Source organism: Trematomus bernacchii, unplaced genomic scaffold, assembly GCF_902827165.1.
Source record: "Trematomus bernacchii unplaced genomic scaffold, fTreBer1.1, whole genome shotgun sequence".
NCBI lineage: Eukaryota > Metazoa > Chordata > Actinopteri > Perciformes > Nototheniidae > Trematomus > Trematomus bernacchii.
In genome coordinates this window covers 2,639,003-2,653,618 of record NW_022987772.1, presented here as the reverse complement: position 1 = coordinate 2,653,618, position 14,616 = coordinate 2,639,003, and the positions used below count along the sequence as shown (strand labels likewise).

The 14,616-nt window shown below is 40.5% G+C and overlaps 1 protein-coding gene across 1 annotated transcript in view; it reads right to left on the bottom strand.

The window, feature by feature from the left end:
• Positions 1–329: 329 nt before the first annotated feature.
• The window catches only part of LOC117497024 (AT-rich interactive domain-containing protein 3B-like), a 118,073-nt gene continuing 103,786 nt past the window's right edge, over positions 330–14,616 (bottom strand). The window contains exons 6-9 of the mRNA XM_034148912.1: positions 6,381–6,625; positions 3,225–3,503; positions 2,074–2,166; positions 330–1,302 (exon numbers count right to left, since the gene is read on the bottom strand). Coding sequence (XP_034004803.1) covers positions 1,139–1,302; positions 2,074–2,166; positions 3,225–3,503; positions 6,381–6,625 — 781 coding nt within the window. The 3' untranslated portion in view covers positions 330–1,138. The remainder of the gene's footprint in view (positions 1,303–2,073; positions 2,167–3,224; positions 3,504–6,380; positions 6,626–14,616) is intronic.

Genomic DNA, 14,616 nt, shown 5'->3' with positions numbered 1-14,616 from the left:
GAGACAGCGAGCCGTCCCACCGTCTGTTTGTCCCCAAAAAACCAGCAGCAGCGTCGTCATGTCAGGGAGGATTTCCGAAGATCTCCGAGGTTTTCCGTGTGGCGTCAAGTCTTGTTGGCCTCGCAGCCGTTATGAGGTATGTAGTGTAGCTCTCCTTTTGAGAGAGTCTCATGAGGTATTCTTGAACATGTGCATTTCTCCAGGTATGAATCCCTTTTCTTTTGTTAAATGAACTGCTTCCTGAGAGAGTCGCCCTCCGTAAAGAGAACTATTGTCGGATTGACTTTCAGCATTTTGTGGTCAAGAGGAAGGGTACAACGCGGGGGGGGGGGGGGGGGGGGGGGGGGGGGGGGGGAACACACCTGATTTTGTTATGCAACACAAGCAGGAGAAGGTGGAGACGTTCGCTCTGCTGTGTTTGAGTTGATGTTCCCCCACATTTGTGCGCTACATGTTGCGAGACAGTTTGTAAAGCAGTAAACTGAATTCAGGTGGATTCAGAGATCCACTGCGAGTGAGTCCGGTGAACCCTGAGTGATGTGATCTGAGGCTATGAAGGTTTCTATGGTGCTGATCCACAGCAACAGTGTGAGGTGTTTGGAGGTCACAGTGAGAGTTTACCCGACTTCCCCTGATTGCAACTCGGTTCAAAAACAATACAAAAATAAAGTTGATTCAGGTTAAATATACTACAGCTCCTGAGGTAAAGACACCACTGCAGGTTACTTGATTTGAGGTATGTAAAAAGAGAAAACTTAAAAACAAAATCATTCTAAAAACACAAAATCAAAAAAAAAAAGACGACAACATGGCAACAAAACAAAAATCGTTCCTAAGATAAAACTTTTCAAGTTCAGTTGTGACGACACCTGTCAGTGGGTTTTGGCTGAGCTGATTGTGTTTAGCATGTAGGATTAGCGTGTGTGTGTGTGTGTGTGTGTGTGTGTTTGTAGTGTAGTGCGTGTATGTGTAAGATGCATAGCTGTGTGTGTTAGCTGTCATAATAACGTAATCTGGCTTCTGTGTTCCTGATTGGACAGCCAAGAGGTGGACAGGTTGATGAGGTATTTGTTGTGCAACAGTTTGTTTTTTCGTAGCGGTTTTTTCTCATTTTACTGAATTTTCTTGCAGGCGGGAGTTATGGCGACCCGTTTGGGGGGGCTTCGGCGGAGCTAGGACCCTTAGAGGAGGAGGAGGAGGCGGGGCTTAGGGTCTGAGGGATGGAGAAGCTGCTGCTGCTGGGGCCGGCCGGGGGGGCTGACATCGGGGGGGTCAAACCGGACTTCTGGGCAAACAGGGTTCCTGTGAGGCGAGGAGAACGAGCTTTAACACACAAGCTTTACAGAACACATTAAAGGTCCCTAACCCTAACCCTAACCCTAACCCTATTAGACTGTTTTCAGGCATATATTATACGTCTCAGATGTATAACAAACAGGGGGAAACACTTTTAACACAAGGAAAGTGTTTCACAGAACACGTGAGAAGCATTTAGATGACATGTTCATTCACAAACATGAAGGGAAACATCATGACATAACCATGGAGCCTCATTAAAAACGATAGCTGCACAATATATTATGTTTGATGGTCAACTTGCTAAATACCCACATTGTGAAAGAACGGTACACTTCTTGCGGTCAGATTGCTGATCCCAATTAAAGCTTTTAAAATGTAAGTAAAGGGTCTGGAGACTCAGATCTTCCTCAGCTCTGCCATGGCTTGTTGTGGTGTACCATGTGTAGTTATACTGTGTTAATGTTTACATATATGTTACCTAAAATACTGTATGTTTTACAGTTGTCTGGTAATTGCTCTGTTGTATACAAGATGTTCTAATCTCAACGGGACATACCTGGTTAAAGAAAAGTTAAAAAGAAAATTATTTAGTTCAAAGAGAGTAAAACAGTGGCTTTTGGTGATTCCACTTTAACTGGTGTTTAGTTATATTTCAGCAGTAAACTGAAAACAAGACATCTGGTGATCATAGCACACTTAAATATCTGCTTCTATATAGCAAATACTATTGTTTCCGCAGTATTCAACAGCATTACATACTCCTCTAATACCAACCTGAGTAGATTGTGCCATTGACTTCCACTGAGACGGTGATGCTGGCGTTCCCATTGGTCGAGATGCTCAGAGACATGTCCTGCTGCTTCTCTTCTGCACAAACAAAGGGATGTTTTAGAGCAGTGTTTCTCAAAGTGTGGTCCGTGAGTATATTGGTAACATTTCACATTTGAAATACATAAATAATAAATTCAAAGTCATTCTCAAATTGTTTAAAAATGACCTGTATAGGTGGCAACAGAGACACGCAGGCAATGAGTGCGTAAACAATGCTAAATAAATGGAACAGTGTAAATAATTAACTTGTGTTTAATGTTGAATTCATGTTAGATGACACATGAAAACCTTTGACCCTGGTCCTCCCTGACCTCTGGTGGTGACGGCGGGGTTTACCTGAAGAGCTGTTTATCAATCAACATGGTTTAGGTGCAGATGGTTCGGGTTAGATTGAACGTATTTATGTGGATATACCGCCCTCTGTCGCACTTTTAAGAATTACAACTAGTCAAACCAACACCTGAGTGAACCAGGTTTTAATCAAGTGTCATTTATCACTAGATAGCTTTTTGGTGGAAGTGTTGGAGATATTTGCTGTACTGATGTCTGCTTTCTCTCCAACATAATGGAGTTAGATGACACTTTGATAATGGTGCTCAAAGCGCCAAAACACAACTGTATATTTTCCAGAAATCATGAGACCTTTTTTTGAGTAATTTCATGTAGGAACTACTTTCTTTGCAGGGTATCACTACGCCGAAAGGAGTGATATCTCCAGGCTAAAAACTGCTATTTTCTGCCGTTCATGCTTAAAAAAACGTTGTTAAATGGGATTTCTACAACGGACACAAAATAAAAAAAGTGAATTGATAACTAGAACATAAGGATCTCAGATAATGAGAAACTTGTAAAAAAAAATAGAGACTGGGCCTTTGCCCCCGATCAGACTTGCTTACACTTTGCCTGGTGATGACATTATGATTATGGTGCTCAATTAGAATCAGAATCAGAATCAGGTCAAATTCCTCGTACGTGTCACCCTACCTGCATGAACGGCAGAAAATAGCAGTTTTTAGCCTGGAGAAATCACTCGGCGCAGTGATACGCTGCATTTTAACATTAAAACACATTTTGACACTCCAATCCTCACTGACCTCTGGCTGTGATGTTGGGGTTTCCCAGGCGCAGGTTGAGGGGCATCTGAGAGGCCATGGCCAGCAGGTTGTGTTGGAAGGCCTGCTGCATGAGGCGCTGCTGCTCCTCCGCCATGCGCCGGGCCATCTTCCTCTCCGGACCCTCCCCCCCGCCCGGCTCCAGCTTCTCCCGCAGCTGCTCCAGAGTGGCGGCTCTCGCCAGGCCGGAGACCTGATGGTGCCCGAGGGCCAGAGCCATGGAGGGGCGGCCCGCCAGCATGGAGGGGGGCAGGTGGTCCTCTGAGGAGAGAGAGGAGAGAAGAACAATATGAGATAAGATAAAAAGTACTTTATTAATCCCAATTTGGAGATATATCTAATTGTGATTATTTTGACTGATATTGCAATTGCGATATGATTCATAGTATTAGATCAGGATTATAATTTGTTTATTAATTCTGGGGGGGGGGCAGGTGGTCCTCTGAGGAGAGAGAAACATGAAGGGATGCTTTAGTCTGTGCACTGGGAGTACATTTAAGATCTCCTATTATACCATTTCTAGGCATATATTATGGGTCTCAGATATATACAAATATATAAAAAACATGTCTATGAAGTGTTTTGCTCAAAATACTAAACAGATGACCCATTGTAGCCTCATACCCCTCTAGTTCACTTCCTGTTACTAAAGTGATGTCTCTGGGTCCGTAGCTAGAGGATAGCTCAGCTAAATGCTGCCGTGATCAAACGCCATGTCATGTTCCAAACCACATCAAGGATGATTTCTGAAACAGTTTGGAGCTCAAACGCCTTTTCTCTCTCAGGTTTACCACAAGGTGAGTTCCTTTTTATTTCCTGATTTTTTACATCACATACAATTGAATTTAAATTGTCCGAGGACGATATCTCTGCAATTAAAATACTCCCAATGAATGAGTTGCAATGGACTTCTTACACCACTAGCATAGAATCACTTCCCTCACTTTCAATACAAACTAAACAGATCTGATGAGTGACGTGTGCAAAAGCAGTCCCACATCAACAGCGACTGGATTCAGTCAAACAGTCCTTTTTACCCCCATAAATCTGAGGGTAAAACACTCCCCACTTTACTCACACTTGGATTAGGACTACTGTTTCTGTTTCAGATTTTGTGTCAAGCGTCTTTGAGCACTGGGAAAAGCGCTATTAAAGTTAAATGTATTATTATTATTAAAACACAGGCCATCCCAGGAGGGTCCGGCACACATAATGACCGTCATCAACGCTCAGCTTCAAAGCTCATAAAGTGTGGGAACCATGTCATTAATGAGGAGGGGAAAAGGTGAGGGCTCTCTGCAGCCTGGGGGGAAAACATGGACTCTAAAAACACCTGGATGGACCACACACACACACACACACACACACACACACACACTCTCTGATGTGGGGGAGAGGCATGACATGTTGCGAGAATGTAATACGCAAATGTAACAGCACACTCCCATGCCAACATTCCTGCACACACACACACACACACACACACACACACACACACACACACACACACACACACACACACACACACACACACACACACACACACACACCACACACACACACACACACACACACACACACACACACACACACACACACACACACACACACACACACACACACACACACACACACACACACACACACACACACACACACACACACACACACACACACACACACACACACACACACACACACACACACACACACACACACACACACCAGCAGGTGCTCGGATGAAGAGTATTCTGGTCTGTCGTCAGGGACTATATATAATGCCTTTAAATGCTTGTTAATCATGCTGATAGAGAGTTTAAATCATTAAAGGGACAGTACACGCCACAATCAGAAATATATATCTTCTATTTTACCTGTAGAGGTTGTTATCAATCAAGATGGTTTGTTAGTGTTATATTTAACGTATTTATGTGGATAGAACGCCATTAGTCACACCAACATGAGTGAACCAGTACTAACAGATTAGGTTTTTTGTTTACCCTTAAACCAAAAATGTACTTATTTTCTGTGTTATTTATCACTAGATAGCTTTTTGGTGGAAGTGTTGGAGATATTTGCTGTACTGATGTCTGCTTTCTCTCCAACATAGTGGAGTTAGATGACACTTTGATTATGGTGCTCAAAGCTAGCGCCAAAACAAAACTTTAAACAAGTGTATATTTTCCAGAAATCATGAGACCTTTTTGTGAGCAGTTTAATGTAGGAACTACTTTCTTTCCAGCGTATCACTGTGCCGAAAGTAGTGATATCTACAGGCTCGTTCTTTGAGGGGTATCGTTTTGAAGGGAAAATAGTTCCTACTTAAAAATGCTCCCAACAAACTTAGTGGATTATTATTGTGTGTCAGTAAAAAAAAAGCATACTTTAATCAGATAAAAAACTGTAAAGAAAAACAGGAAATATGAAGTGTTGCAGCTCTTTTGACATTAAATACTTAATAATAATGTGTTGTTTATAATGTAAATATAACCCTTTTGATACATTTCATGTTTTAATATCGTCTATACTTAATGATCTAGTAAAAAAACAATGTTTTAATTAATGTCTCTTTAAAACTAAAGCCTTATCTGTAGGAACTGTTATTTAATTCACGTGTTTGTCCACCAGAGGGCAGTGTTCCCCTTTAAACGCTCCCAGCACATCTGTAACACCGGTTTAATCTGACCAGCACAGAGAGGCTTCATTATGTGTCGTACAGATTTACCCAGATAAATTTAACCTCCACAGGTTTAGAGAGGGTTTCTGAACATGTCCGTATATCTGAGAGTTTACTTACAGTTTATTTAAGGCAGCTTATTTTAGAAGGAAACCCCAACACATCATTAGTTTAGTTATTTAGATTTCATGACTAATCGTTTAGTGGTTAAAATGTCCACTTCCTCTGCTTTACTTGTGTTCAGTTTAAAGCTAATACAGATGATTTACAAAGGACACATTTTGGTTTTTCAGTCCAAAAACAAAGGTTTTAACTTAAATTTGAACAAAAAAATACAGATTTTTTGCAGCTTATTTAACATTAAATACTGATTTGAAACTCTTTATACTATAAATGGTGCATAACATTTCCGTCTCTTTAGCTGCTAGACGTTTCTACATCCACAGCTTCATGGCTCCTACCTTTCTTCATAGCATGTCCCGGGGAGACGTGCATGCCGTTGAGCGCGGCCAGGCTGCCCAGGTGCATCTTGGGAGGAGAGAGGATGTGCGGCGCGGTGCTCGGGGAGGGGGAGAAGCGGAAGAGGCTGCTGCTGTAACTCGGACGCCGGCCTTCACGTCTGTTGCTGTCGATGGCAGCCTGAAGCTCACCTGGAGAACTGAGACCCTTCCTCTCACACTCAAACGGGTACAAGTACTTCATGTACCTGAGGAGAGAAAACACAGAGAGGAAATACATCAGATCACCAGGAAATACATCAGATCACTACGGAAATATTGAGGCATATATTGATTGTTGAGGACAGTTTACGTGCAAAATACGTCTGAGTAATTTAACCCTGCATATGTTCAGCTTGGATACATTGCTTTATTGCCCATTAAGGCACTAAGACATACTACAATCACTTTACCAAAACAATGATCTAAGAAACTAATATTTGGATTGCTAGGAAACATCTTAATTTTAGGGCAAATCAAAATTTAGAAAAATGTTAAATAAGGTTTTCAAAAATATTGTTTTCGCATTAAAAATAAATACAAAGGAAACACACACAGGAACACATCAGATCACCAGGAAACATTCAAATGGGAAGTATTAATATCCTATTTGGGGTAACCCTAACCTTATTAATTTAGAACGTGTAAAACAATAATAAAAAAAAAAAAATAATAATGAAATGAAACAAGAGAATTATGATACTGTACAAACGTATCATAGTTAAGGCATGATATCTGTTAAAATATGTACTATATTATATTATAAACTATATAAGCACATTTATGGAAGCCCATGTGTGTTTTTAATCAATATTATGACACACTTTTTCAAAAAGTCGCTAAATATCTCAGAATATTTAGAAACGTTCTTTTATGACACATTTTTAAAAGATATATCATTGTTTTGGGTAATTATCTTGAGATACTACTTTATGATTAGACCAAGTCTTTCATTATTTTAAGATACTAATTTCGATCAAATGTATCTTAATTTTGACCAGATTTACGCCACACATTATAATAAAGACATGTTTTTAAGTGACTAAGTCATTATTTTGAGATACTACTTAAAGGTGGGGTAGGTAAGTTTGAGAAACCGGCTTGAGATACACTTTTTGTTATATTCCATGGAATGCTCTTAACATCCCGATAGCAATGAATATCTTAAGTGCTTTGACAAAAAATCCATAAAAAACATATCATCTGTGGAAGCCGTAATACTGTAAAAAGCACGACCAATCATTTTAGCCGGCCCGGCTAAAATAACTGGATGGCCTACCTGCCTGTCAGCCTTCCATCTGTGCACAAACTTATCTCGTGCCCTCATTGGTCATGTGCGCGTTCGTGTGTGTTGGAGGAGGGGCTCTGTACGGAAGTCTGAAGGAAGTGGCAGATTTTTTCCGGCTGTGTATTTTCAAAAAGTGTCTGGTTTCTCCAAAATTACCTACCCCACCTTTAATTGTTTTAATTTTATTTAAGATACTTGGTCCTAATTTTGACTAAGTTTCTCATTCATTTGACATTTTAAGTTGTCATTTGACATTTTAAGTTGTTATTCAACAAAGTGTCTCATTATAATGACTTTCTTTTCATAATAACGCTACTTTCATCTTGTTTATTTACAAGTGGTTCCCAGGAAATGAGAGAAAGTTCTTATAATTGCTGTAAAACCTTGTAACATTCAGTAGATATAGAAACTGATTCCTTCTCTGTACCCAATCACATCTTTAATCCTGGCTGACTTAAAGGTCACCGTTTATGCAAAATCCACTTCTTCATGTCTTTTAAACATCACCATGTGTCCCCTCTGTGTAAAGAGACTCTCTCTTTACACAGAGGGGACACATGAGACTCTGAAAGTTTCAGGAACAAAGATTCTCTCTCTTTTTGATCCATTTCTATAAAAACCTGTCTGAAAATGAGCTGATCAGATTTTGGCCACTTTATGATGTCACAACGATGTTTTGTCTTGTGTAACCATTAGCCAATCAGCAACCAAGGTAACCCCCCCCCCCCCACCTTATCACCTGAATCTCCTCCTAGAGCACCATTGTGTTCTTTTTAACCAAATCTCTCTCAGAGGGGCGTGGGGAGGGTCTCCTTATTTTCATCTAAAGTAACAGACAGAGAATCAGCGCTTTGGAAACAGGGCAGAAACAGAGGGGATTATGGGATGCTGCAATGATCTGTTTGGTGTTTCAGCCAATCAGAGACAGGTTCTGTATATATCTGAGACCTGTGATATATTGATGAAAAACAGTATGATAGGGGACGCCGAGTGGAGCTCTGATATAAGATGCTGTTTCCTGATGGTCATTTATTTATTTATTCATTTGGTTTCATGGTGAGAGATTACAGTTTCTCCTTGAGGTGCAAAATACGTCTGAGAAGTAGTTTACCAACGGAGGTGTACAACCAGATATCTTTAGATTGTTAAAGCGTGGATACATTGCTTTATTGTCAGTGTAAAGATTTCCTTTTGAATTAAAATAATTTCCTCCTACAAAGAACCGTCTTTCATTTTATCCCTGCATGCAACATCATTATTTTACTTAATTTGACCATTTATTTATTATTTATTCTGATGATTATCCTGGCAAAAGTAGTTCACAATATTATCCAAAACCCTTACTAAACTGGTATATATTAAATGTATAAAATCTATATAATATGGCACTAAGACATACTAGAATCAGTCAAATAAAAAAAAAACGATTTCTATTGCATCATAGATAGGATCTTAATTTTAAGACAAATAAACAAATATATACATTTTTTAATTAAGGTTCTCAAAAACAATGGAGCGTGAGATGGGCCGGAGAATCGGAGTCGCAAAGTCGCTTTACCGCACCGTTGTAACGAAAAGGGAGCTGAGCCAGAAGGCAAAGCTCTCTGTCTACCGGGCCATTTCCATTCCTACCCTCACCTATGGTCATGAAGGATGGGTCATGACCGAAAGAACGAGATTGCGGATACAAGCGGCCGGTTTTCTCCGCAGGGTGGCTGGCGTCTCCCTTAGGGATAAGCTGAGAAGTTCAGTCATCCGGGAGGGACTCAGAGTTGAACCGCTCCTCCTTCGCGTCAAAAGGAGCCAGTTGAGGTGGTTCGGGCACCTCGTAAGGACGCCACCTGGGAGCCTCCCTATAGGAAGGTGTTCCAGGCACGTCCAGCTGGGAGGAGACCGAGGGGTAGACCTAGGACCAGGTGGAGGGATTATATCTCTTCGCTGGCCTGGGAGCGCCTTGGGACCCCCCAGTCAGAGCTGGTTGATGAGGGGAAAGGAACGTTTGGGGCTCTCTGCTGGAACTGATACCTCTGCGACCCGACCACGGAGAAGCGGGAGAAGATGGATGGATGGACAAATTATGTTTCCGCCTTAAAAAGTAATATAAATATTGTGAGTCTTACTTAATAATTTCTGTATTTTTTTATTTTATTTCCCTACCTTAACAGCATTTTTAAGACACAATGCAGTTATTGTGAGTGTTTTCTTATACTCTAATCCACAATAAATTCCCCATGGTCCCACCCCTTAGTGTTAACTGTGTTTCCCTAATCCCTCACCCCTAATTATAGAAAACCCCCATTGTATAAGTGACATTTCCAAAATCAGGTTACTCCAGCAAGCCAACGATAACCTTCTTACATGTAATAGCACAGGATTTAATGAGACACCTGGTATGACAATTGTGCAAGGACACGTTTAGTATGCTGAGTATACTTACATTACATCATAGCTCTGGAATTTAAGAGCCAAACAAAAAATGAACATACTGTGTTGTGCATGCTGATAATGCTGGGATGGCAGATCAATAAGAGGCTAAGAGCAGCGTCCATTAGATAGAGCAACATTAAAAATACATAACGGATCATTAGTGCACCGGATAGAGAGGTGTAGAGAAGGATTTCCATCAAGATAGCAACGGGGATTTTAGTCGCGGTTTTTCTGTGCAATCTGTGGGTCAAACCCCACCTTAGTCATAGCGAACTCTGACCTAAATCACATCAATACATCTATAGGGATCAATGGGAGCTGTGTGTGATGTAATATACACACGGATTGGACGTGAGGAGGGAAGGAAACAAACCCGCATTTGTATAAACACACAGGCACGGGTTATTATTGACATCGCGGCTCACATGAAAAAATATCCACATACTCTCACACACACATATGGGATAAGGAACGTGCTTGTTTGCAGCTGAGAAGACACACACTTGAGATTCTTTATTTAGTTCACCGTCAATTAAATTAGCGTTACGTAAGATTAACGTTAGATGGATAGGATGCTCATTGGGTGACTACTGCAACCAATTAAGAGAATTTCTGGTTGTTTTGTGACATAAACAGGGAAAACGTAGCATTTGATACCAGAGTAAAACCATAACAATTAGGGATGTCCCGATCCGATCACGTGATCGGGGATCGGAGCCGATCACGTGATTTTCACGTGATCGGGGATCGGGAGAAAAAAATCGGGGATCGGAATTTATTTTTTTATTTTTTATAAAATATTTTTATACATTTTATTTAATGTTACAAAACAAAAATGACCATGTTCACGTCTTAAAGTCATCCTGAGGCCTTAGTTTTGGGTTAAAATTACACAACATCATGTATGTGTTGCTTCTTTTGGGCTTGTTTTCATAGACCTGGTTGCTTATTTCTCTCAAATCTGGCAACAGAGTGGGCGCAGTGTCTAATAGTAGCAGTAAGCTAACAAGAGGCTACGTTCAGCTGGTGCCTCGGGAGTCGGGACAGAGAAAATGTCAGGAGTTTGGAAGTATTATAAAATTGAAAGCGAAGGCAGTGTAACAGCCAGATGCAATGTTTGCAAGGCGGAGGTTCCTCGTGGTGGAAAGAACAGAGCTACGTTCAACACGACCAATCTAATACAAACACCACCAACAACAACACGACGAGTACACAGCGGCCACTCAGGTAACGGCACTGAAACAACGACACTTTCAGAGACTTTTAAAAGGAAAGAGAAACTGCCCCAGAACAGTGAAAAGGCCAAAAAAATAACAGCCAAGATAGCTGAATTCATCGCGTTGGATGACCAGCCGTTATCTGTTACCTTTTTTTTCCTCTTAATGCATTGCATAAAGATCGGATCGGGAAAAATCGGTATCGGCAGATTGTCAAAATCAAATGATCGGAATCGGATCGGGAGCAAAAAAAGGTGATCGGGACATCCCTAATAACAATAAATCCTGTGGACTTTAATATACGTTATTTGTTAATGCTGTTTGCTTCCTGATGGTTATAATTCCCTTTTTGATATATCTTTGTAAACATCTGCCTTAAACTACTGTATCTGTTCAAGTAGATTAGAGAAAACTACAATTAAAAGGGCTTATGTGTCCAAATCATGATAAGGGTTTTATTTACCTCTGCTCAATACTCATTTTTACTGAGAACTCATCATTATGAAGGAACTTAATGTTAGATATTATACTTCATATATTTTATGTTTTGGAGTGTCCTATTCTTATTACATTTCCATTTTTGTTGTTCATTTTTTTATATTTAATTTAATTTTATAATTTTTTCATTGCATTTCTATATTTGCTTCTTTTGTACAATTTAATTCCTCTTACTGTGTATAGGTATGCAGCATCATACACCAAAACTAATTCATTGAATGCGTAAACTATCTTGGAAATAAAGCAGATTCTGGTTCTGTTAGCTAAGGCTGCTAACAGCTAACAGCTAATGGCTGACAGCTAACCGCTAACAGCTAACCGCTAGCATTAAAGGGCCCATGTCATGGCCATTTCCACTGATCATAATTCCATTGTTGAGGTCTACTAGAATAGATTTATATTGTGCATTTTTCCAAACTCACATTGGTTTCTCATACAGCATCTCTGTAAACTACGTGTATTCACTGAATTTCACTCTCTGCCTTTAACGGCTCGTTGTAGCTCCAATAGCTCCAGCCCCCACCCTCCCTGTGAGCACAGTGTGCTCTGATTGGTCGGGACGTTGTGAATCGCGCTGAGCTCCGTGGAGGTGTTGTTTCCTTGTTAGCGAAACACAGCCAAACTCATCCTGAGCACACACAAACTCACAGCCGGATTAAAAACAATAAGTGTGGCTTGATATTGAGTAAGAAAAAGGTTGATAGACGCTGTGAGAATGGGTCTGCAGAGAGAATTTCGCCGCGATCCCAACCGTCTGTTATCAGCCTGCAGCCAGGGAGGAGAAATCAGCTGAGCTGCCTGCTCCCTGCACACAGATGTGTGTGTGAGGAAGTCCGTGGATTGGTCATTTTGGACCAATCAGCGGGGGCTTAACGTAACGGCTCCACGGATTGGTCCTTTTCGTTCCGGGTATGGCTTGACATCATGCCGTACCCGGAACGAAATGGAAGAATCAAATGGACAATGACGTATCTCCAACGAGGCGTTTTGGGGAGGTCTTTTCTGTGTTAGAGTTTTACTCACTACAGGGTGTACTTTGAGGGTTTATGACTCTGCACACCGTTTACATGCAGAAAAACCTTCATAACACACAAGGGGTAATAACCGGAAAAGCATGACATGGGCCCTTTAAGTAGCTTTCTCCTGCTGGTCTTATCTTTGATTTGTTGTTCACGATGTAGCATTAAAAGGGAAAAACACTACATATCGTTACTGGCTCGGCCCTGATGGTATCTTGTGAACTGTAGTATCTTCCCGTTTTCAGATTTAGCATCGACAGCTAGCATTAGATAGCTTTCACCTGCAGGTTTTATCAAGGATTTGGTGTTCACGCTGTAACTTTACGAGGGAAACCAGGACATATCATTAGTGAGTTTACTACATTACCCTCGTCCCTGACTGTAGTACCGTCACGTTTTCAGATTTTTAGCATCGACTTGGTACCTAATCATCAGTTTTTGTGACGTCACTACAAAAACTCGAAATCTTGCCGAGTATATGTGTCTAACATCTAGTCAGAATATGTCTCTACACCTGATATAAGACATAATAACTTCAGGAGTAACACTGCAGTGAGATATCGGGTCTTGTTTTTAGACAATGCATCATCTTGTTAAGTCTTATTTTGAGTTGTATCTCATATTTTGTTACATATTTATTAGAAAATCACCAACTAACATCAGAAAACAGAAAACCTTTGAGCATTAGCGGCTTATATTGTAACAACATTTCCTGATTCTGGTCAAAAATAGCAACCCAGTCTCACGGCATTTAGTGTTATTAGTCACGAAATTTATTTAATCTATTGATTCGTGTTCACCAACACGATTTTCACCTTTTTTTCGTGTCACACAGAACGATTTTAAATGCAATGTATTTCTATTGGTAGTATGTTTCGTGCCTGCAACACGTCTTTTTGTCCGGTCGGGTCTTGGAAGACCAGAAGCTGTGTGGTTCATAAAAACATGTTCTTACTCAATATCTTACCCTAAGCCTAACCCTATCCCTTTTATTTAAAATTGTATAATGTCTGAGTTTTTTTGCCGTCAGTGAGGAAAAGAAATGGCTCAGAGCCTCAGAATACTGACATCTGTATTTTATGTCATCTTTTTTTCCAAGAGAAAAAATGTAAATCTACTTTCATTTCTCGGATATAGAGACAAGGAATGGGAGAGAAATAAGGCTAAAGTATGTATAAGAGTAGTATGAGTATCTTTAGAAGAAACACTTTAGGTAGGCGAGCTTAAATGAGTTGTGTTTGAAGATCATACTATTCATTTGGTGATACACATGTGTTGAGAGCAGTGTTCGAATTACCCATTTGCTTTCGGGGGAGCCCTATTTTTTTTCTTTTTTTAAAGGTGCATTCCCGTGGATTTTTCTGCGAGCGGCACGGAGATCATACTTGTTGCCTCTTTGCAAATCTCACATCCACATTTTTTATTTATTATGAAAAGCCATTGATACCTTTCATTCCACTCCATCTTTTCTGTGTCCAGTTAAAAGCTGTAACCATAGCAAGTAAAGAATGCAGCGCCGCCACGTACAGATGCGGCAACACCCAGAAATATTCACAAATATAAAACAAATATTCAGAAACTGTAATGAACAATGATTATTATTTATTTCAAGAACTTCTATTTACAGAAACTCAACATTTGTAATCTGTGTGACACAAATATGCACGATTTTTTTGGGCTCCCCCTATTTATCTCAAAGTCGGACTTCAGGGGAGCTCCCCCCCTCTTTAGGGGAGCCAAGCTCCCCCTGG